Below are 21,702 nucleotides of genomic sequence, written 5' to 3'. Positions count from 1 at the left end.
CAACAAATTATCTCTAAAGGGTGGAGTGAAGTACTGTCTAGTGCGTCCGCTAAAAAACCTTTAGATTTTTTCTCGAAAGGTTTATTATGACACAGGTTGCTCTTCATACTAAGTTAAAAAAAGTACCCTAAATATTGCAAACCTTGGGATACTGTACCCCTGAAATATCACAAATGATAAATTAAAAATAGTTGTCTATCACAAATTTGTACATAGACAAGACGACACTATTTTGTCGTGTTTTAGAGTGCAAATAAATTTGTTAACTAAGACCCTAAGACAGGCGAAACACGCATATTTCAACAACTTGTTTCAAGGGGGATAAACGAACGGATGTTTATGGACGAAATTAAATAGCTTATTTAAAATTGATTTTCAATGACAAGATTACTGAAATAAAAAAGATGGTGTTGACATAAATGGAGTGACATTAGCAAATCAATTTAATCAATATTTTGCTAAACCTCTAAAAAGGGTATGTTGTGAGGAAGCTTCCAGATATATGCTGAGCGTAAATGGCACTGTTTTTTTCCATCCGACGAGAACAATGTTTTCTCAGTTTTTCAACATTTGAAAAAATAGCAAACGTAGTGATATTTATAAGCTTCAGGAATTAAGCCAATTAAACATATACTGTAAACGACTTAAATTTCGCGGGCTCAAATTTTCGCGAATTGGGCCAAAGCTGAAAATTCGAAATTATTCTGGGGTTCTAATTTACGCGTATCGAGTGTAGCTTCCGTAGCGTTCACATATTGCCCGAATTGTTCGCGGAACGTATTTTTCGCGAATTGTAGGCGATTCGCCAAATTCGAGAAAATTAGGTCCTCGCGAAAATTTAGTCCTTTACAGTATTACGATCTATCCTTCCATGCCTGACGCATAGTTTTAATTTAGCATCAAAGGAGAGAATTCTTCCTAACAAAATGCAAGTAGCAAAAGTTTCAATTTTATATAAATCAGGGGATAAGAACACAGCTTTGAAAATTATCGACCTATTTTCCTTTAACCAACCAATATTTACTAAATGTCTAGATAGATATATACGTAAAAAAAGTACACAGTTTATGTTAAAAAAATTTGTATTGTTAAGTCCAGTTCGCATGGATTAGGAAAAGGTCATTTGATGGAGCTTGCATAACTGAAGCAATAAGAGTTAATTTTAAATCTATGGAGAATGATAACACTTGATGTGCTTATATTGAATTTTTCTAAAGCTTTCGGGCACCTTAATCACGACACGTTAATTCAAAAGCTATGCAGCTTGGGTGTTCGCGGTTTAGCACAGTCAAATTCCTTCGACTTCGTGGGGGGGGGGGGGGGGGGGGGTGGAGGGGGCCTCTTGGTTCGGATGGTGACGACCGATGATTGTGTCCGCCCGATAATAACCCCCGGGAAGTTGAAAAAAAAAACAAAAAAAAACTGAAAGTTGTTCGATCCCGTAGAACACTTTGCGACGTTGTTGGCTCTATAGTGGTCAGCGTGGCCACGTTCATTATGAAAAAAAAAAAAAAAAAAAAAAAAAAAAAAAAACTTTACGGTGAGTTAAAACCCCGAAATTAAACACCGTACTTTTGTCCCCAGTCTCTAAAATCGAATCGAAGCCAAATCTCCGAGAATCCTCTTGGCAGTCCGTTTGTAGACTCGCAGAGGCCTCCTTTGCCCCTTCCAACTCCACCACTCCCACGAGGTACATTGATACCGAATGGTCGGCGAGCTGTCAGCCTGGCGCTCCAACTGCCAAAACCAAATTCCTTCTAGAGCCGTTCCTTGCATTTTTCGCAGTCTGGCTGGCGCCACCAGCTAAATTATTACATCGGGTAAAAAGCGACAATTTGACACTAAGCGGCGAAACCCTCTATTCACAGGCACATTCGATTAAAAGCCACAAGCAGCTTCAAGCGCGGGTTCTCCCCGTACCGCCTCCCGAAACCCGAGACGTTTCTTAACGACTGCGGGGGAAGCTCTCCTACCTCGGCCGCGATGCCCCCTCAAATGCTCCCTCATAAACGCCAACTCCAACATAAAAAGCTCAAAAAAAAAAAAAAATGCCGACGCAATTTTGGAACGATCGACGTTTCTAACAAAAATCAGCTTAATTAATAAGCCGGATTTCTAGATACTTAACAAGCACTAAATATGATCAAAAGTTATCTTAAAGCAGTTATCAGTGCGTAGAAATTAATAATAAACGATCAGATTTAAGCCACTCACAGCTAGTGTACTGCAAGGTGGTATACTGGGACCACTTCTTTTTAACCTACATATAAACGACATTGTAAATATTGATTATAATGTAAATTATAAAGACATTGCAGATGACACCAAAGTAATTTTTTTTCAGTGATGCTGATCAAATTATGCGTAGGGTTAATCAATTCTTAAAAATATGAATGCTTGGACGATATCTAATTATTTGCAAATCAATGTCGATAAAACAAAGGCAGTTTTATTCAGACCACGAAATACAAACTGTACGTATTCATCCAACATTTCTCTCGGTATAAATGATCTAGACGGTAGATAGCATAAACGTGCTAAGTATGATATTTATCAGTAGATGGTCTGTGACGAAACTGTGCAACAATATGTAACAAACTGTCGAGGGTTGTGGGCATTGTATATAAATATCGGTGTATGCTCCCAACCTCTCTTATGCTTCTTTTATACAAAGTTTTTTTTCTGCTCGCACTGCAACCATTGCTTCTTAGTCTAAGGAAATACAACCTCTACAAATGTTAGACAAATATATACTCTGCGGAAAAAGTAATTCGTACTATATGTGACGCAACATACGATAGTCGTGTACAGCCGTTGCTTAATAGGTTCAATATTGTAGAAATACCAAATTAATGTAATGACAAGCTTGATATATCCTATAAAAGATATTTGAGACAGTATGAATATGTTTGCCAAACAGTTTTTTTAACAGGAAGCCAGAGAATCAGGGAATCAGTTTATAAAACTCGCGGTGCCGAAACGTGGGGGCTATGTTCGACAAATGTTTCGTTTCCTCGAAAAAGAAACGGAAGTGACGCAAGTGACGCTATCGCGTCTGATTGGTTAGAGGCTCAAATTACGAAACGTTTCCTTTTTCGTCATTTGAGCCTCTAGCCAATCGGACACGATATCAACACTTCCGTCGCTTTTTAGGAGAAACAAAACATTTGTCGAACCTAGCCCCCTTGGCTAGTGCCGCACTCCAGAACCAACTGTGGTAATCAGATGTTAACATCTACTCTGCCCCGGTTTCTAAATTGTTTTTGTGGACTTAACACAAATATATTGAGTGAGTAGCCGAAGAAGTCATCTTCATTATTTCTCTAAAGGTTTTTCTCACAGGTGCCGTAAATAGTTGATTTATGAATAGATTGAATATGTTTCATGTATTTTTCTACATTGTAATATACCGCTTTTCCTGTGTTGCTTTCAAAATGTGCCACACGTTCGTGTTTATCTTATGATGTGTCTTTCTGTTTTGCTACCGTGGGGGGGGGGGGGGGGGGGGGCGAGTTGCGGAGGCTCGTGAAGCAACAAATAACTTGATTTTTTCTCTACCATTCTTTTTTCTAAAATGGTGACAATTGAAACAAAATAATTTTAATTTGAATAATGTCGACCGAATTTGAATGGCAGCAAGAAGAACCCTCAAAGAGGTAAATTAGGTGGGCGGGTTTTTGCCAAAAAGACTACGTGCGGGACTTTAAATAAAATTCATCACGCAATATAAAATGACTCAAATAGAAAAAAAGAACAATGAACAGAAGAAAAAAGGCAAAAACTGAACAGGTTAGTGTCAGTGTGCGTAAATATATTTTACTACAGCAGTCTGGCACCCAATGGAGAGTAACAAAAAAACATTCGATGTTCTGTTCAGGTGCTTGCAGATATTTGGTGTGTAGTGATGAATGTTCTTGAGCTTTATTAGAGTCTCATATCTGTAAATCCATAGATAGACATATTCATGCAAGTACCGACCGAGTTTTTGATTTGTTTTATGTTTGTATACTTTTCTTTTTGCAGGGAAACGTCTCACTGCGTACAGTGCTTCTGCTCTCGGTGTTCGCGGCCGTCGACATAGCCGCCAGCACGGGTTTTGTGCTTCTTAGGATCATCATGGTAAGGATACGAAACCGCCAGTTACCCTGCCAGGGTTTTCTTTCCCTGTATAGCGTGAAAACTAGGAACATACACCGATAGTCAAAGGCCTGTCGTTAAATACTGTTTATAAGCAATTCTTGATAACCAAAAAATGTTATATAAGTCATATTTTTCGTTTTAGGTTTACGTAACTGCTGTTACATAGAACGCAGCAAAACTTCAAGAAGTTTTAACCTTACCAAATCGTGACAAGAATAATGTGTTTGGCATTCGCCACAGCCGCTTGCACCGGTTGGCAACGCCAATGCATGAACTATCTGTGGATATTGTTATGCCGCGAATTTGCGAGGACAGGAAACCGTGTTTTTCTCACCTTCAAAAAAATCATATATGAGACGTCGTGCGCCTTGCCTCTCCACAAACACAGTACTAGCGTTTGGGACCAGATGCCAAGCTTTCAGAGCTTACCCTTATTTATTTGAAAAGTTGCAAGCGATTTTAATCATCTTTTTTTATAAGAAATGGCGACCAACGGAGCCTGCGAGTACAAGGAGATGAATGGATATAGCTACCAGGAGCGCGCCCCTATTATCTCATTGAACATTTCCCCAAAGTTGTAAACAACGTTTGAAATAAATGTAGGATATTAATATTAAACTTTGACATCTGGTCCGGACTACTAGTGCTGGTTTTAGACAGAAACTGAGTGTACGACGATGCCTAGTTTACTTTCGCGGTGAGAAAAAACCAAGTTGTCTTCTCTCAAAAACACCCTGGAGTTCGGAAATTTCCGTTTCCCAGAATAAGAGACTACGATCGCGAACCCAAATATTCACTGACGAGCAGATTGTTTGGTATCAAAAGCAGCCCGGTGACGCGCGTTCTTGTCTAATTTGTGAACCATTCCTCTTTCGTTGTCAGGAGAGTCGCTTAAAAGGGTTTTTCAGAATATCACATCTAATTTCCCCTCGCCACCGGTTGTCTCGCTGGCTCATATCGACAAGGTCAAAATTTGGTCCATTTTAATCTGGTTACTTATCAAGGAAATACTGAAATGTGCGCAGCGTCCAATTCAATTCACAACACAGCACATGGCCGCGGCGTTTTCTCGCATGCAACGTTAGAGCGTTAAAACGCACGAATATAACCGAGCTACTTCTAAATATGCTGCGAAAGTCTTCTGCTTGAACTAGACGGCTAGTTCAAACAGAAGACTATTGAAAGCACATTTTGTGTTCCGTTGAAAGAACGAGACACCCTTACTGCGTCGTCGTCTTACAGAAAAAAATTTCCGAGACCACTCATTGTTAACCTAATGATTTCTAGGGAGCGCAGCATCCTGGTAACATCTTAAAGTGACTCTTCTTCACCTGACAACTGCGTCTCGCTTGATATGCTCGCGTTTCAGGCTTCTTTTTTTTCGTACTAATTAATAACAGCTACGGCCTTAATCCCCCTGGACGTGGAGCGACATTAATATACTCTAGAAGAACCCTGCTCAGCGCTCCTTAAACCGACTGTGACTACAGCTAACCTACGTGCAAATGATAAACCTGCTTGTGTTTCTGATTCGTTATGTTTTTGTTATTTCTCCAGTACGTGATGCGCGACAGACTGTACCCGATGACGATGCGCACACCGTACATCACCGAAGCCGAACAGTTCGCGGCTTTCACGGCGTTGCGGCTAACCACGCTCAAGGTGAGGGCGCTCTGATGGTGCCTGGAATATTGCTTGGTGTATAGGTTGTCGAACATGCTCGAAAGTCGCCGACTGCGCGTCGGTTCCCATTCATGTGGCGTTAAATCGAGCTAAACGTTGCCTCGCGTTTTTTGTTTTTTTTTTCATTTTTGTCGTATCGAAGGGTCGAACTCCACGGAGCGAATATGCGGCGAACAACGGGCGAACTTCGCCGCATATTCGTTAGCATGAGAGCTTTGCAACTACCGCTGATCGAGCTCCACACGGAAAGCGAACGTCGCCGGGCGAAATTCGCCGCTTTTTTGCTCCACAAATTCCGGCCTAGTCGTTTAGATGTTTTTTTCTTTAGTTACAATGCAAGAGCGTTACTTCTCAAAATGGATAGCGTAAAGCAATTGAGGCACTTTTTAACTGAGTAACTAAAAAAATACTTAGTTTTTTTTTTAAGAGTTGGGCATCTATTTTCATTGCTAGCGTCACAATTTTAAAGCGCGAAAACGAAGAAGAAACATAAATAATGAGTACAATAATATATAACGTTGCATAGTATGTCAGCGCTTATTCCCTGTGTACGTCAAATTTGTCAGACTTCCGTAATAATCTCGCCACTGCACTCCCGGGAGCCAGTAAAAGCAACGAGGTTTTTCACCCAGCAGTTAAGGAAACGCCCTACGGGTCGTAGGACACGAAGGAAAGCAACTCCAAGGTCCCGATCTCAAAAAGTCCAGGCCCGACGCGGGCCGTTTCGTTATGCATGTGCCTGACGCTTTCATAGCACTTGGAAAGTAGGGAGAAAAACAATAAGCTACTTCTCAGGGTGAAATAAAGCGTTACATTGGTGACTCAGTAAGAAGTAACGTATAGTTACTATTTCAGCGAGGGACGGATATACTTGCGACCCAGTAACGCGAACTTGTATGCTTACAGTCCAGCTGTGGTACCACCGACGTGTTGGTGTCCATCGTGGTCGGGTTCCTCACGGGACTCCGGGTGAGTGCATCATCTCGTCACCGTACGCAATGCCGCTTCGCGTTCATGCGTCTAAGGTGACGCAAAAGTAAATTTAGATTTTTGTTTTCAGTTATCTGTGACTCTCAGTTGATGGTGTTATCGCAGAGAGGCTGACAGAGCTGTTCGTCCGATGCCTCCTGTCGGTGGCTACGACCCGCTAAAAACTAAAATAGTCATGAAAACTGCCATGGCGAAGCTGTTGAAATCTAAAGGAAAAAACATTCCGATTCCTTGCGTGTCCTGCGACTGAACTGCGACGACAAATGTGACGCTGCACATTGCACTCTAAGCTCGACATTACATTGGCTACATACAGGCATATATGGCCGCTACATATCAAAGTCATGTGACACTGTGATGCCCTGTGTCACTCCGACGTCACGTACCATGACGACCCAACACTAATCACACACGGAAATGTGCCGCGAAACCTCGCATATAACAAATGTTGGCATAAAAAAAAAATGCTATGATAGGTGTTTTGGGAAGCACGCGCTGACTCGTGGCCCCTGTTCTCCAAGAATAATTTTCAAAACCGTATAAATTTGCGAAAAAAAAAAGAAGGGACTTCTGGTTTTTTAATAATCGGCCAAAGCGTAATTAAAAAAGAATACATATATATATATTCAAAATGCAATCTTTTTGCATATAGTGTCGTGCGTAAGAACTTACTTGAGTTGGCAAGTTTACAAGATGAACTTACGCGTTCCTCTTATAAGGTAGGATCTGCCTGTAGGTGTAACGTGCAAGACATCTTAATGTGACATACGTACCCTTCCTCATTGCACAGCTTAACTTGAACTGTCGGTGAAGAACTTCGGGAAAAGAGCAGTGTTTGCTTATGCTCGACACATACAAAATAACTAGGGTTCCGCATTTTCGCTATTCATTTTTATTCAACTTTGGGAGTTATTCATCGGTGTTTATTTTGTTTACTTTTGAATCGGTGTTGTCTGGTGTCTAATTTCAATACCGACAAAAAATCGGTGTTTATTGGGCTTGTGCTGTAAGGCGGCTGTATAATTACGAGTACAAATATTATAATTTTAATTTCTAAATTATAGTATTTTCTCCAGTAATGCTGGTAAAAATAAGGGAAGGGAACGGGGCAAGAACTGTTACTTCGATAGAAAGAAAGAACTCTAATGACAGTCATTGCGGCTGCGTTTCGTGTCAACGAGGAAAAAATAAAGTAGGGTAGAAAATTTCTTCCCGTGAAACTTCCGTTCTTTTTTTCTTTTTTTTTTCTTTGGGAACAGCTCAAATTCGGGGTTTTCCGGTTTTCACCGATTTAAAGAAAATCACCTCGGTGTTTAATTTTCGGTGTTTATCGGTACATAGCGAAAACATGGAACACCTACAAGTAACCCAACTTTCAACCCACAGAAGGAACCCGATTGCCTCAAAGAAAGAAAACAAAACGAGTTTCTAAAAAAATAATTACTGCGGCATTACGTATCCTTTCCGCTTATAAACTTGGGGGAGTGTTGCTTACGGTGGATGAACCCGACACCACCCTACATTCTAAAAGAAACATTCGCGGGTACAGTTGTCTCCTGGACATTTGTGGAGCCAATCACCTCGAACAACAGAAAAATCTAAGTGAATGACAGGGCTCAGAATACGATTAGGCCCTGATATGCGGGAAGGGGAGGGGGGATGAAGGGAGGGTCTCGCAGGGACAGTAAGCATGCCGTTTAACTTGCTCGTTGCCTCACGCATATCCTTTTTTTTACTACTTTGTATCCTGAGGTTCGCCATCCCCTGGGGATCCTTCTGTCGTTTCCCGTGTTGGTTGTCTTCGTGTTCTGCAGGGAGGTGCTCACACACTTTTTTTAGTGTGTAATATACCGAATATGCAGCTAGATCTTCATGCACCAGTTCCACAAACTAACTCATCCTTCCCTCCTACACAAAAGCAAAAGAAAAAAAAAAAGAAAAAAGCTGACTTATACGACCGAGGCAATAAAAATGGCATTGACGCTCTCGTGTTTGTTATGGTGCCATAAAGCAAGGGTGGTGTGGGGTTTTATCGTCGTGTCACTAGTATAGCCAGACGCTTTTTTTTAAATTTTACCGTTGATTTTTACGGGCAGTGGGTGAATGTGTGTAACGACCGATGGTCCGTTGTGGTAGCAGTTTGCGGCAAATTATTGATTGGTCCGATGCTCTTCTTTTTCCTTCTCTTTTTTTTTTGTTTTCTACAGATATATAGTGTTGCCTGCGTCATTTCATTCTACAAGAAGGCCAAGAATGGGGCACTAAGTGCATTTCAAAAAGGCGAGTGATTACTCCTACCCCCGTTCGTTCCGCGAGTATAGACGCCTGCGAAAATACGGCCTTTGGGCGCCGCCATCTTGCTCAGTGGGGTGCGCTTGGGCGCGGCCATAATCCGATCACGACGCCTTAGCAAGGCTTTGTAATCGGATTATGGCGCGTCCTAGCGCACCCCAACCCAGCAAGATGGCAGCGACTTGAAGTCAGACTTGCAAACGTGTATATAAAGGGACTTCAATTTTGGTTCCTCTTCTAGAGTATAAAATAATTTGAGATTTGAGAACCCTAAATAGGCGAATCTGGCATCGGCTGCGGCTGGCTTCCTTTGGGTCATTCACTCTCAGGAGCTGCTGCATGTATGCTGTCCCGCCGTACACTCAAAGCACCAATCATTTTTTCTTCTTCTTTCAGCTGAGTTAATGAGGAGGGTGATCGGCATTATGCTCCAACAACCATGAAGACTGGGGGAGCAATACTGTTCGCACTTCTCTTTGTCTAACCAGATTCAGGAATACCAATAATTTGCCTTTGGAGTGCATAGCGGGACGGTACACGCGCGAAAACTTCTCACTGTCAACCAGTACTTGTCGTTGAAAGAGATCCTTGAACTTGTAGCTGGTGTATGACGCTTTTTATTCGTCTGTCTTGCAGAGTTTTCGAACAACGCCGACTATTTTTCCGAGCGACTGGAGAGGTTGAAGGACGTCGAGGATTACGTGCCCAAGCCCATGGTGCCTCCTATGTAAGTATATGACGCCCCTCATAAGCCACAGAATTGATGAAACCTCTACTATACTTCTAGGGCTTTCAAAATGCCGAGAAACTTCATTTTTATTGTTCGTTACACACAATAAAATTCCCTCGCGTTTATCTCCCGCGGAAAACATGAAAGTACAAGCTCTTCAATTTGCTGAAAAAGACTGCAATTAAGGACATTGAAAAAAAAAGTGTTTTTTAAATTGCTCAGTAAATTTTCGTTGTGACATATGAGTATGATGTTGTACGTGGTTATTTTGTGTTCTGTGCCAAGGGGCATACTACATTACTACATCGGAAAGTTTTTTCTATACGAACGTAGATTCAGAGTATCTGGCGAATGAGTAAAAAAAAAAAAAAAAAAAAAAAACGTTACGGATAGCATTTTTAGACATTAACGACAATGTGAGTCAGAAAAACTCTGGGTACAGCTTAGAGAGTATAATTTAGATGCACATGCGATTGGGCTTTTACGACAGGTGTGCAAAAAAATGATTGTTATAACATGGAAAACAGAAATAACATAACCGACAGAAAAAAAAAAAAAAAGGACTGAGGCAGGGTTGCGTCCTATCGCCTCTGCTTTTTATGATATATCCGAGTAGATTGAAAAAGAAATGAGAAGAGTGCAATTTGGGTTTTGATGTGTCATATGTGGAGAGAGGGGAAAAAGTAAATCAAGTTATACCAGGAATGTTTTACGGAGACGGCACTGTACTGTTAGCAGATAGCCGAAATAGGTTAGAGGAGCTTATTAAGAGCTGTGCAGAGGAACGAGACCCTCTGGGCTTCAAGTTCAGTAAAAAAAAGAGAGAGCGACAAGTAGGGAATGGTTTATAACGATGAGACGGGGGACCTGTTCAAAATTCAAAACATGTTAGGAGAATACGTACAGAATTTAATACCTGGGAGTATGGCTGAATGAGGGAAAACAAAACTTAGAGGAACAGAAATAAATTATGCTAAAGAAAGGGAAAAAAGGAATGCAGAAATTACGAAGCATAGGGCGATATAGAATTAAAATAGAAATGAAGTTGTTAGGGAAATATAGAAAGTAGTCATGGAGCCGGGTTGTCCTTTGGCAGTGCGGTATCATTCATGAAATCTCAGGTGCAGTCGAGTTTAGAGACCCGACACAGGAGTGTGGGCAGACTGGCACTGGGGGTCGCATGGGAATACACGAAAAGAAGGAGTGCAGGGAGACATGGGCTGGGCACCTTTCGATGTTAGAGAGGCGATCAGTAAGTTGAAATTTGAGCAAAGGCTAGACACAACTAAGGATACACGATAGGTGAGAAAGGTATATAAGCATCTATATATGAAAAGTCAACACTAAATGGAGAAACCGAACCTGAAAACTGAAATTCAAATACCAAAAGTCAAGTGCTGGGCCAGAGCAGACCATCTCCGTGAAAAATAAAATAAAACCAGCCGAGACGAAAATGGGGAAGGAAACAATGCAGGAGAAATCAGCTTTAACTATGTATAAGGGACTAAAACAGAAAATAAGGGAGGAACATTGGTATGATTATTCACGAAGGAGCTCCTTGTTATTTGAGGCTAGAACAGGAGTATTGAGGGCTAGGACATACAGGACAAAACATGAGGAAATGGATACGCGGTGTGCCGTATGCCAAGGGGATGACGAGACAATAGAACATGTGGTGTTGAGGTGCACAGGGCTTGCTCCCGCCCTTTCGGAAGGGGCGACCGATTTGGCCGGAGCGCTGGGGTTTGCGGACCAGAATGGAAGGACGATAAATGTATATTAAGAACAAAGAGGAGACCAGAAGACTGGTGGAAGTTATTTGGGAAGAAATCAATGACGTACAACAAACACAGCTGGGAACAGGCGGGACAGAGGAAAACTGGGACTCTCTCCCGAATGGTTCAAATGTCAACCTTTTCTCCGAGCGGGCCCGGTGCTGAGGTAAAGCCGACAAGGTTTGACCACAGGGAAATTGGTGACTCCCTCACTAGGGAAAGGAGGCCGGGGGGATGTTTCTAGTTTTTTTTCCCCAATCCCCTAAAGGTCATCCCGGTGATATCCCACACCGCCTGGTGATAGTTACGGAATTTCAGAGGGGAAGCAAATGGGCTTAAAAGGGTGAAGGAAGCAATCATACTTTTGGTTTTTAATATCTAGGCTAGATGGCGCAAGCTATCTAGCCCAGAAATTATAAAGGGTACAGCCGTTAGCATCCATCCATGCATCCATCTTTCCAATCTTCAGGAAAACTCACGTATAAATTTATGTGTTCAAAATAAATCAACGCTGCGATTGCACTAACAACAACCCGTAACTGCTGCAGAAACGAAAAAAAAAAAAAGGATTAAACATCGCGTGATTTTTCTTTTCCCTGTACCGCACTCTCGGTCAAGAAATAATAGTACTTAATTCGTTTGAGATTTCTATGCTATAAAATTGTTGTTACGCAACGGAAAAAAAGAAAAGAAAAGCCATATGCGGTTTGTAAGGTGAAACACAGCGACAGCTTGGGTGTAATTTCGGAGCAGATGGAGTGAATTAACGCCAAATGTGCGAACGCGCGCCATGGAGTCCGCATAGACGTTTCGTATTAAACCGAGATACACACCGGACGAAAAATTCATAATGTTTTGGAACCAATAAGGGTGTATTAAGCAGAAAAGAGAGCATTTCAGCCGTCTCCGTAAAAGGGGATCGTGTTTTTGTACGTCACTTTGGTAAAAATAGTCTCCCGTGCCAAACAAAAGCGCCGAATAAAGAGGGACAAGAAAGGGGTCGAGACGAAGTTCTCTCTCAACTGAAGGTATAGTGAAACAAAAACGCACTATTAATATCATCTTTCTGGCTATTTGTTTAGAAAATAAAACTGTCTTTCTCAGGTGCATTGACCGGGCTATAAAGCACTTGCGTACCCCTTGCTTTCTGATACAGAGTGCATCGTAAAACTCTTAAGGGAGTTCTATCTTTTTTTTACTCATGAGAATTGTTGTTTGTGCTAATTCTGAGTCACATGAACCCCTATCCCAGTGCATGTGCATTGCCACATTGCCCGGCGGGGACTGTTTTACTGACCTTGCATGTTATCGTGCCACCATGCATAATCAAGCATGATATCTTACTTACTTGTTATAAGCGGCCCGTGGAATGATTTTTTTGTTTTTGTCTTTTTAGGAGTGCCGGAAATGGCCCTTGTGGCCATGGAGCGCGGTCGACAACGCGAAACCGCGAAATGTCCTACTACAGCTAACGCTGTTAAAAAGAGAGAAAAAAAAAACAGAGTTTGATTTAGCAGTACGGTTTTAAGCAACGTAAGCAAAGCGCTTCACGTTGTACAACACACCGTTTCATTATCAGTGCACGCCAGGTGCAAAAGGGTAAGCCTTAAACCTTGAGGTCGTCTTGAGGTGCACGCGCTATCAAATTTTACAGGGAAATATGACAGCGCGCTATAAGTGCAACGGAATAGACATATTGTTAGAGCCGAGTGTAAGCAGTTGAGTGCCTGTAGGCAGCGAGTTTCTACCATCTTTATTTCACATATCTGTTGCTGCTTTTGAGGGATGGCAAGTTACTTTATTCACAGCTCCTCTATGACCGCACGCGAACGCCAAGACCTCGCGGAGCGCTGTGTGAAAGACGTCCTTAAATTGTGATTGCCTTCTTTGAGCGAGCGCTCATGTGATAATGAACTGAGTTCAGACATCTGAAACTTGAACAGCGTTTGAGCCAACTTGGCTGTCACATGCAATGTTGACTAGACACATGCACGCAATAAACAACAACGTCTGATGGGTTGTACGACACATCGGAAAGACGATCGAATCCGACGAGATGCCGACCGATTACGGCATCAGGTCGGATGCGGCCATCTTTCCGACGCATCGTACGACCTGTCAGACGTTTCTTCGCGCATTCGTCTGGCGCTTAAGACTTGCACGATTTATGGTCTCGCTTTTACGGCAGATGTCCTGTATGGTATGTCTTCCTATTAGTCAGAACGTATTACTGTCTTAAGAGAGGGGTCATCAATTGTTTTCTCCAAATATCTTTATTATCTCTGGCATGCTCAGGAAATGCGTTTTACCCAACATCATCGTTCTCCAGGGGTTGGCGTGTTTGAGGAATGGCATCCTCCAAAAGAAAATGCTGCATGAGAGACATTCCATTTCAAGAAGCGCCCTCTAGGGAGTCCCTTTTTTTCTTCTTTCTATTGCCACACATTACTTTTTCGCGAAGTATGTAAGTCAAGACAAACAGGTTAGTCGTTTTCATCCTTGTAAGTAACCGCCATTTCTGTCATCTTGCTTTGTGCCCTACACAGGCAACAAGTTCGAAAGTCTTCCTTCTATGTCAATGGACGTCCTCCGGGATCCGAGCGTGGCGGCATCTTGGGCGGCGGCGTCGGAGCTGCCCGGCTCACCTGCCTGAGCCCCACGGCGTCGACCATCTGCGGCGGCGGCGGCGACGACTGCCCCGAGGTCAAGATCCAGGCGGCCGACATGCCGCAGGAGATGCAGAGGGCCGCCGTCGAGTCCGCCAACCAGGCGGTCAAACTCTACTCGACCGAGAAGCACGTGGCCGAGAGTATCAAGCAGGACTTCGACCAAATGTTCCAGCCCACGTGGCACTGCGTCGTCGGTCGCAACTGGGGAAGCTGCGTCACACATTCCAAGCAGTGCTACGTGCGCATGGCCTACAGGGACATGACAATCCTGCTGTACAGGTCCATCTGAGTTATCGGTTGTTGTTTGTCCAAGACTACGGGAAAGTCGTCCTCGTTAAAGCTGCCTACACCCGTGGGCCCTTAGCCCCCATGTTGGTGTGCGGAAGGTATAAAGCTGCATCGACTTCTATAAAGTCAGTTTACTTTTACCCTAGGGCAGGATCGCCTGTATTAAGGTCGGTTAATCCGCGCCTTTAGTCTCAAGCCTCAGAACGGTATGCTGGGGGGTTCGAAGGGACTGCATTCATCAACCTCTATACGGTAAACGAAAACGATCAAAGTCATCTTTCTTTAAATCGAGTTATTTGTGCCTTTATTATCATGCTTTATCAAATTGTGTGGTAGGTTCGACGGAACAACTGGCGTCAACGACCGTAGGTTCATTCGAACAGTGTTCCTCAGGGACCACAAAAGTATTCGTCCGGAATGTTGTCGGAGCGAACCGCTGGACGGCTGTGCTAATCTGTTCTTCTTGGAGTTGTTCGCGTAAGTGTTTACCATCGGCTGGAACTGCGCGGAAATCAAAGGTACTATATATCTCGACGTCTAAGAGATCAATGAACCGATTACGACACAAAGCCTTTCAGAGTTGACATGTTATATGCTTCAAGGATGGACGAATGTAATCTTGGTTTTTGAAATCATTAATCTAAGTCTTAGGTTTTAACGATCTACATTTCTCGCGGTAATCTCAGTGAGACGGCATTTGGTTCACCACCACCAAAAGAACAAAATACATTTTGTGAAATTCTTGAAATCTAATGCAGCATGCTGGTCTTGTAGTTACATGCTCTGCACATGGTTATTTTGGCGAAAAGTAAAATATTTAAGGAAAAATCTAAAAATAGCACTCTGTGCGGGTATCCCACGTCGCTTTATTTTAGTATTTTACTTCAAATATTTTTTAAAGATGGTACCAATACATTCTGCGCGTGTACCTATAAACCCAGCATGTTCCTTTATGTTCCAATCACTTAGTAAAAAAATTCTTCGAATAAATGTGCATCCTAATTGTCTGTCAGATATTTTATGTTGTTCTTGTATAGAGTATTTGAATTGATCATCGGTATTTGTGAACATATAGTACTGAGGGTTTGACTAGAGTACGTGTACTGTGCAGGAGGAAGCTATGAGGTTGGAGCGCTTTGCTCAGCCTGGCGAAATGGGCGAACACAGCTGGCATCTAACTAGCACCGCCCTTGTTCAGTGTTTTGTTTTTTGTTATTTTTTTCATCTCACACAATTTTCCTCGCAACGTCGTGCAACTACCCCAGAGCTTGTGGCAGTAAATCGTACGCACGTCCAAGTAATTTTTTCTTCTTTTTTGTTTTAGTTTTTTTACGCGTCAATTTTCTGTTCGACAGACTTTGATAAACGCTCAAATCTCAATGTATGCGTGTACTGTAGAGAGAGAAAGAAAAAGTGTTCTGACAAAAATGACGTATGACAGATCATCGTTATCTTGAGATTGCAGACATAACTTGCACAGCTAGGCTATATAGAAATCATTACTGACAGTTCACTAAAGCGCCGAGTTTGAGTGCCTTAAATATACAGCGACAGTACCGTCACCTTTCTCGTGTACTTGCAAACAGGCGTGCGCTCGATTATATCGCATAAATTCGCAGATAGCAGCTATCAAGGAGACTGTTCTCACTGTTTGTTCAGCAACGTCTAGCACTGAACAAGAATGCCCCATAGTACTGACTAGCAAAGCCGCCCTTTTTTATATCCGCTTATGGGGGCAAAATGGCACTCTAAAACGCGCCGTCAAAACGACTGTGTAACTCATACTAGATACAAATTGATGACAGCGACGGCCCCTCTTCTCGAACGCGCTTCCCCAAAGCCTCTCATTTAGGCATCTGGACTCGATCATATCATTGTTCGTGCAACCTCTAGTATAGGAGTATTATTAGTAAATCCAGAATGTCTTGTAAGGTTTTTGTAAGCTCGGCTGGTTGGTAAACGCTCCGTATATTCATCATATACAAGAACATCCCTCATAACACGAAAGGCCTATTTCACGGATCACCAGTACGAAGCACCTTAACATCGATCGTTCCCTACAGCGTAGAAGGTCGCTAAATCACGCATCCTTCCAACGTCTGGCTGTATCAAGGACGGCTTTTCAAAATGTTTGCGTCAATTCGCACTTGTTCGCACTTTTACTTTCAACTCAAACTTCGAGTCACAATTATAATACTAAGAGAAAGTTTCCTGCCGTGTAGCTGAAAGGCTCGTGCAGGCTGCTGTGGGTATACGAATAAAAACAAAAATTAATAAGGCACACGAACTTGGTTGAGAGAAGTTGGAAAGGGACCTCTTCAAAGACTCCCAGAGGCCTCGATGTTCTGTTAATAGAGGTTTTTGAATGCATGGAGTCATTCCATTTTTCGAGGTGTAGGTCACCACAACGAGATTTGTAGAAGTTTTTCCTCTCAAGTGCGTACAGATGCTTATTTATTGACATTTTACATACAATTTAATAAAACTCCTGCTATGTTAAAATAAGAAAGAGATAAAAAAAACTATTGTGTAGTGCGGAATTCTAAAACAAATAACTTCAGGTGGTGATTGTTTCGTGTCTTTTCAGGATGCTGTATGAAAACACTGTTGAGCATTGCCGTTGAAGGTTAATTGTTTTTTAAGCTCGTAAACTGTCGTGCCACCATTCACATATGCGTCCAAGGGAAGTTACAAAGCTTCACAACCAATACTGATGAGGCCTGTAACTGCAAAAGTTTGGAGCTCACCCCGATGCCTTGAACGTGGAATTTTTTACTAGATAAACTATTGAAGCCTTCGAACTTGCACTATTTTATTTATTCCACCGACTTCGTTTTTTTTTTATTTCTACCAAGTTTCTAAACGCCCGCTAGTAGTCGCATAAACTAGAAAACGTCCACTGTGGTCTCGTTAACACTCTTCTTTCTCCAGTTGAGGAGACGGACGATATGTTGTACAATAGTTTGTGACTCGAGTTTTCGCACTTATTTATTACGATTCATTAACTAACGTAAGTGATGTGTGTATGCATTGTCAACCGTGTTATTTAAGTGAAACGAGAAGACAAAATAAAATACCGCTGTCAAAAAAAAAAAGGGTTGTTAAGTGCATATGTGAAACGAGTGTGTGTAATAACGCGCGACTGCAAAGCGAGTGCGAATATGAGATTCTTTAGGTGTGGAGTGAATGTTGACTAATTACCGGGGAGCAAGCTTTCGCACTTTGCCGGGTTTGTGCTGTAAACAAATCTAAGAAATAAAAATGATCCAAGTTTGCTTCGTAGTTATCGTTCTTAGTTTCGTCTAACACCGGTTTGGCGGGGGGGGGGGGGGGGGGGGTCTGGTTTGCCCCCTCACTCAAAACCACGTTGGTACGCCACTGTGTATAAGGTCACGTGACATCAATTTTTCTGTTACTTCGAATTTCGCGAGTATAGGTCATGTGACTTCAGATCACGTGGCAACAAACGGGCAATTTAATTTCAAGTTTGAAGAAAAAACAACATAATGTTTCAAAGAGTATCAATTAACAGATTTGTTCAAAAAAAGCCGTGAAAGTTACACTAATGCGGTTTGTGCAGGTGAGTTATACGGTCAAGGGGACAGAGTAGTGGGCTAGCCATAGCGATCAGTCGGCTGATTAATTAAGATTTGTTAATTAACGTTTCAAATAATGAGAATAGACGTGTGGTTCCAATTAGAAACTTGTTCAGCATCCTCGAAAACCCAAGAATCAACTTTTTTTAGAAGGATATAACGCAAGGGCAGTATGTTACGGTGCTCCGTAAAAACGCTCAATTAAGCCGCGTTTTTAGGTTTCAATTTTTCATCGGAGCGCATCTCTGCGCCCGCGGTCCTGCTCCCCAGTGGTCTCAGCCACTGGGGAGAAGGTGGCAGGTGACGGGAGACGTCGAAGATGTTGGAAAGGGTGAAACGGTGTAAAAGACAAAACAAACACGAACAGCATTCTCCTGCCCGGGAGAAGAAAAAAAAAAAAAAACACGATGGAAGGCGACGGAGAGCCTACTCAGCGTTGTCTTACTTGATCTTTGTCTTTCGTATATTTGTACATGCCTTGCGCGTTTTTCTAGTGATTGTAATGACCGGTCATACAAAAAATTTTGCTTGTTTTTAAGCTATTCTCCCCTTCCTGATGTTTTCTATTTTGTATAACTTGCTCGTTTTATGCTGCTGGATGTTCTGCTAGTATTGCTCCAGTTACTGTATTATGCTCATATTTTTTTAAAACGTAACGAGTAATTAGGTTAATTCGTTACCAAAATTTTTGTGACGAAATTACTTTACAAATTACTTCCGAAAAAAAGTAACGTGGCAATTACAAAAGTACTTGAAAAAGTAACATATTACATGTAATCCGTTACTTGTAACGGATTACTTCTTAAGTCTGCTCTTTACACGGCCTTCAGAACTACGTTAAAATCACAAATATTCATAAAGGTTTTTTGTGGTTTTATTTGTTTTTTACAACATCTAAAGCGCAATCATGGTTTCTAATCTGGAACCTGGCTCATTTTACGATAATTTACAAGGTTTGAATGACGATAACTTCTGTAACAATCAATATTATGACATAAATTATATGTCAAATAAAGATTAAACAAATACGTATTTACCATGCACAATATCGTTATAATCAAATAAAGTTATTTTGGCGAAAAAGGCTTTTGAATGCAAAAGGAAACTCTAAAAGAACAAATTTCAACGTCAATTTTTGTTAAAAAAACATTTTAAAATAATTTTATGTTTTCTTTTTGTACGAAGAGCCATCAATATGGTCTAGAACTTCCAATAAAAATGTAATATATGCTTTTAACATATAGATCCGTATTTTTAGAAAAAAGACCATGTTTCAACTTCTATTTGAAGGTGCGAATCGTTGTCGTCGTCACTTATATGCCTATTAATTAATTATCAGAATCTTGTTAGAGTATTCGCTGGCTTCGATTTATATATATTTAAATAAAGTAAGGCTGATCCGTAAACGAGATGTTATGTTTAATATATGAGGATACTCCTACACATGTCCGATTTATTAACATACAATTTATTAACATAAAAAATATCTGAAATGAAAATTAAATTAATTTCTTCTACTCTCTCGTGCAAATGAAAAGCTCATAGATATTTCTCAAAGTTTTGTGCGGAATGATAGAGTATTTTGGTGAAACAGCATATTTCAATCTGCCAACAGCCCCAGCATGAAATTTAGGTTTATCTAACTCTTAATTTTCTATGCACACAAATCCATGTAAGGAGGTAGGGTTGTTTGAACCTAGTGATATTAATTTCTCATTTTGCTTTTTAGAAAGAGAAAGTTTGCAAGGACCGGCGGGGAAGAAGATACAATTACGCAAAATATCTTGCGACTAAACTTCACGAGAACGTTTAATATGTCTGAAAAGCACCGTTAAAACGAGTCACAACATTATTCTAGATCAGGGGTGCACAACCTACGGCTGCGGGCCGCATGCGGCTCAAGCACGACTTTATAAGGGCCTGCGGCCCTTATAAACTCGTGCCCGGCTCGGTGCAGAAAGTTGCTACTCAATTCTACTCAATTCCTCGAGCGCCCGCTCCGCTTGGCAAGCAGCAGTGAAAACCTCGGACTTACTTTTCTCAGTCTTCGGCAAAGGATACACGAATTCTCAGTACATTTTTTTTTCTCTTTAGTAATCCCGCTGTCAACAATAAAACAGCGTGTGCAGCCGTCCATGTCTATGGTGCGGTTGTGTCTCAACATGTATCTACAACGCGAAAACTTCTTGCTTTGTCTCAGCAGATTCCCTTCCCTCTTTCACCACGGAGGCTATTAGCCCTCTGCCTTTCTGTTGGGATAGTTAGGGGGAAAATCGGCTTAGGAGGGCTGGAGGAATCATATGTTTGCGCAGTCGACAGGATTCGAAGCTGTGCGGGGAGACCCCAATGGATTTCTAGTCCATCGCCTTAACCACTCGGCCACGACTTTGGGATGAGTAGGGGATCTGAAATGTGGTAGTAACTCAAGAGCTGGGGATGTCATAGATGAGACGTTGCATGTAGCCGCTCAACGTCTATACAGGAGAGGGCACTGTGATCAAATGTGTATATAACCGCGTTAAACTTTGCATCCATTGGCTCAACGTTTATAGACGAGAGGGCGCTGCGATCAAATATTCAGATGCGTATATAACCACGTTCTGTACCACACATTTTCTTTCTTACATGGACCGTTGACTTAAACAGTGGAGATGCTTTCTCACGGCTTCTAGCGGATCCAAGCTGATTGGCTGGAAGAACCACTGGCTCTGCATTTCACCGACCATAAAGCAGTAATAATGAAATCAAAACGCAACCGGAACTCAGCACTACCTAAGAGCAATAAAAAAATCAGCACCATCAGTACTACCTATGAACAAGATCAGTATCATCAGCACCACCACAGCTTCGCCCCAATCAACATCATTCACCACGTGAAGATACGGTCATTTTTTAGACATAGGCTTGGTGGCGCAAGCTACCGCCCGTTTGAAAGGGTATAGCCATTAACATCCATCCATCTATCCATCCACACGAACAATGCCAGTACAATGCAAAAAAGAAAAAAACAAATACCAGTTGGGTCCCTGCGTTCGTGGAAAGACGCTTGTTGCTCATGGAATATGAGTTTTCTTCCAAAGAAGAGGAAAATCGGTCCGGAGGGCCGGAAGATCAATCACGAGTAGACATAGAGGTACTTCTTTATTGAGAATGCATCGAAGTGCATTTGCCTTGTGTGTCGCGAGTCCCTCGCTGTGCCTAAAGAGTACAACGTCCGTCGCCACGGCTACCACAGACCGCAGCAGAAATATGCAACACGTTGCACTAGGTGCGGCCCCGCGCAGTTTTCTATAAACGTAAATTTTAGCGCCCCTATTTATTTTAGATTGTTAAAATAAATTATTAATAATTATTCTAGGTAAAACCAGTTTTGGGACATGTGGTTGGCGTGAAGCCATGAATAGCTGGTGTATTATTTTTGTTGATATTTGTTAAAATATTTGCTCGAGTCGTAATAATATAATAATAATAATAGTCTTTATTTTATGTGTCCAAAGACAGCACAGGGCCTTTTGTGTGCTTCACAGCAAATGCTAACA

At 41.8% G+C, this 21,702-nt stretch overlaps 1 protein-coding gene across 1 annotated transcript; it reads left to right on the top strand.

Annotated features, from left to right (window-relative positions):
• Window positions 1-3,756: 3,756 nt before the first annotated feature.
• On the top strand, window positions 3,757-17,836 carry LOC115317596. Its single transcript, XM_040216182.2, has 7 exons — window positions 3,757-3,789; window positions 4,024-4,119; window positions 5,698-5,802; window positions 6,730-6,792; window positions 9,021-9,093; window positions 9,742-9,832; window positions 14,157-17,836. Exons 1-7 carry the CDS (start codon window positions 3,757-3,759, stop codon window positions 14,566-14,568), a joined length of 873 nt encoding a protein of 290 aa, XP_040072116.1. The 3' UTR covers window positions 14,569-17,836.
• Window positions 17,837-21,702: the final 3,866 nt, after the last annotated feature.

Source organism: Ixodes scapularis, unplaced genomic scaffold (assembly GCF_016920785.2).
Source record: "Ixodes scapularis isolate PalLabHiFi unplaced genomic scaffold, ASM1692078v2 PGA_scaffold3__209_contigs__length_174095766, whole genome shotgun sequence".
NCBI classification, from domain to species: domain Eukaryota; kingdom Metazoa; phylum Arthropoda; class Arachnida; order Ixodida; family Ixodidae; genus Ixodes; species Ixodes scapularis.
The sequence above is the reverse complement of the archived record's forward strand: the minus strand, read 5'-3'. Positions and strand labels throughout refer to the sequence as shown.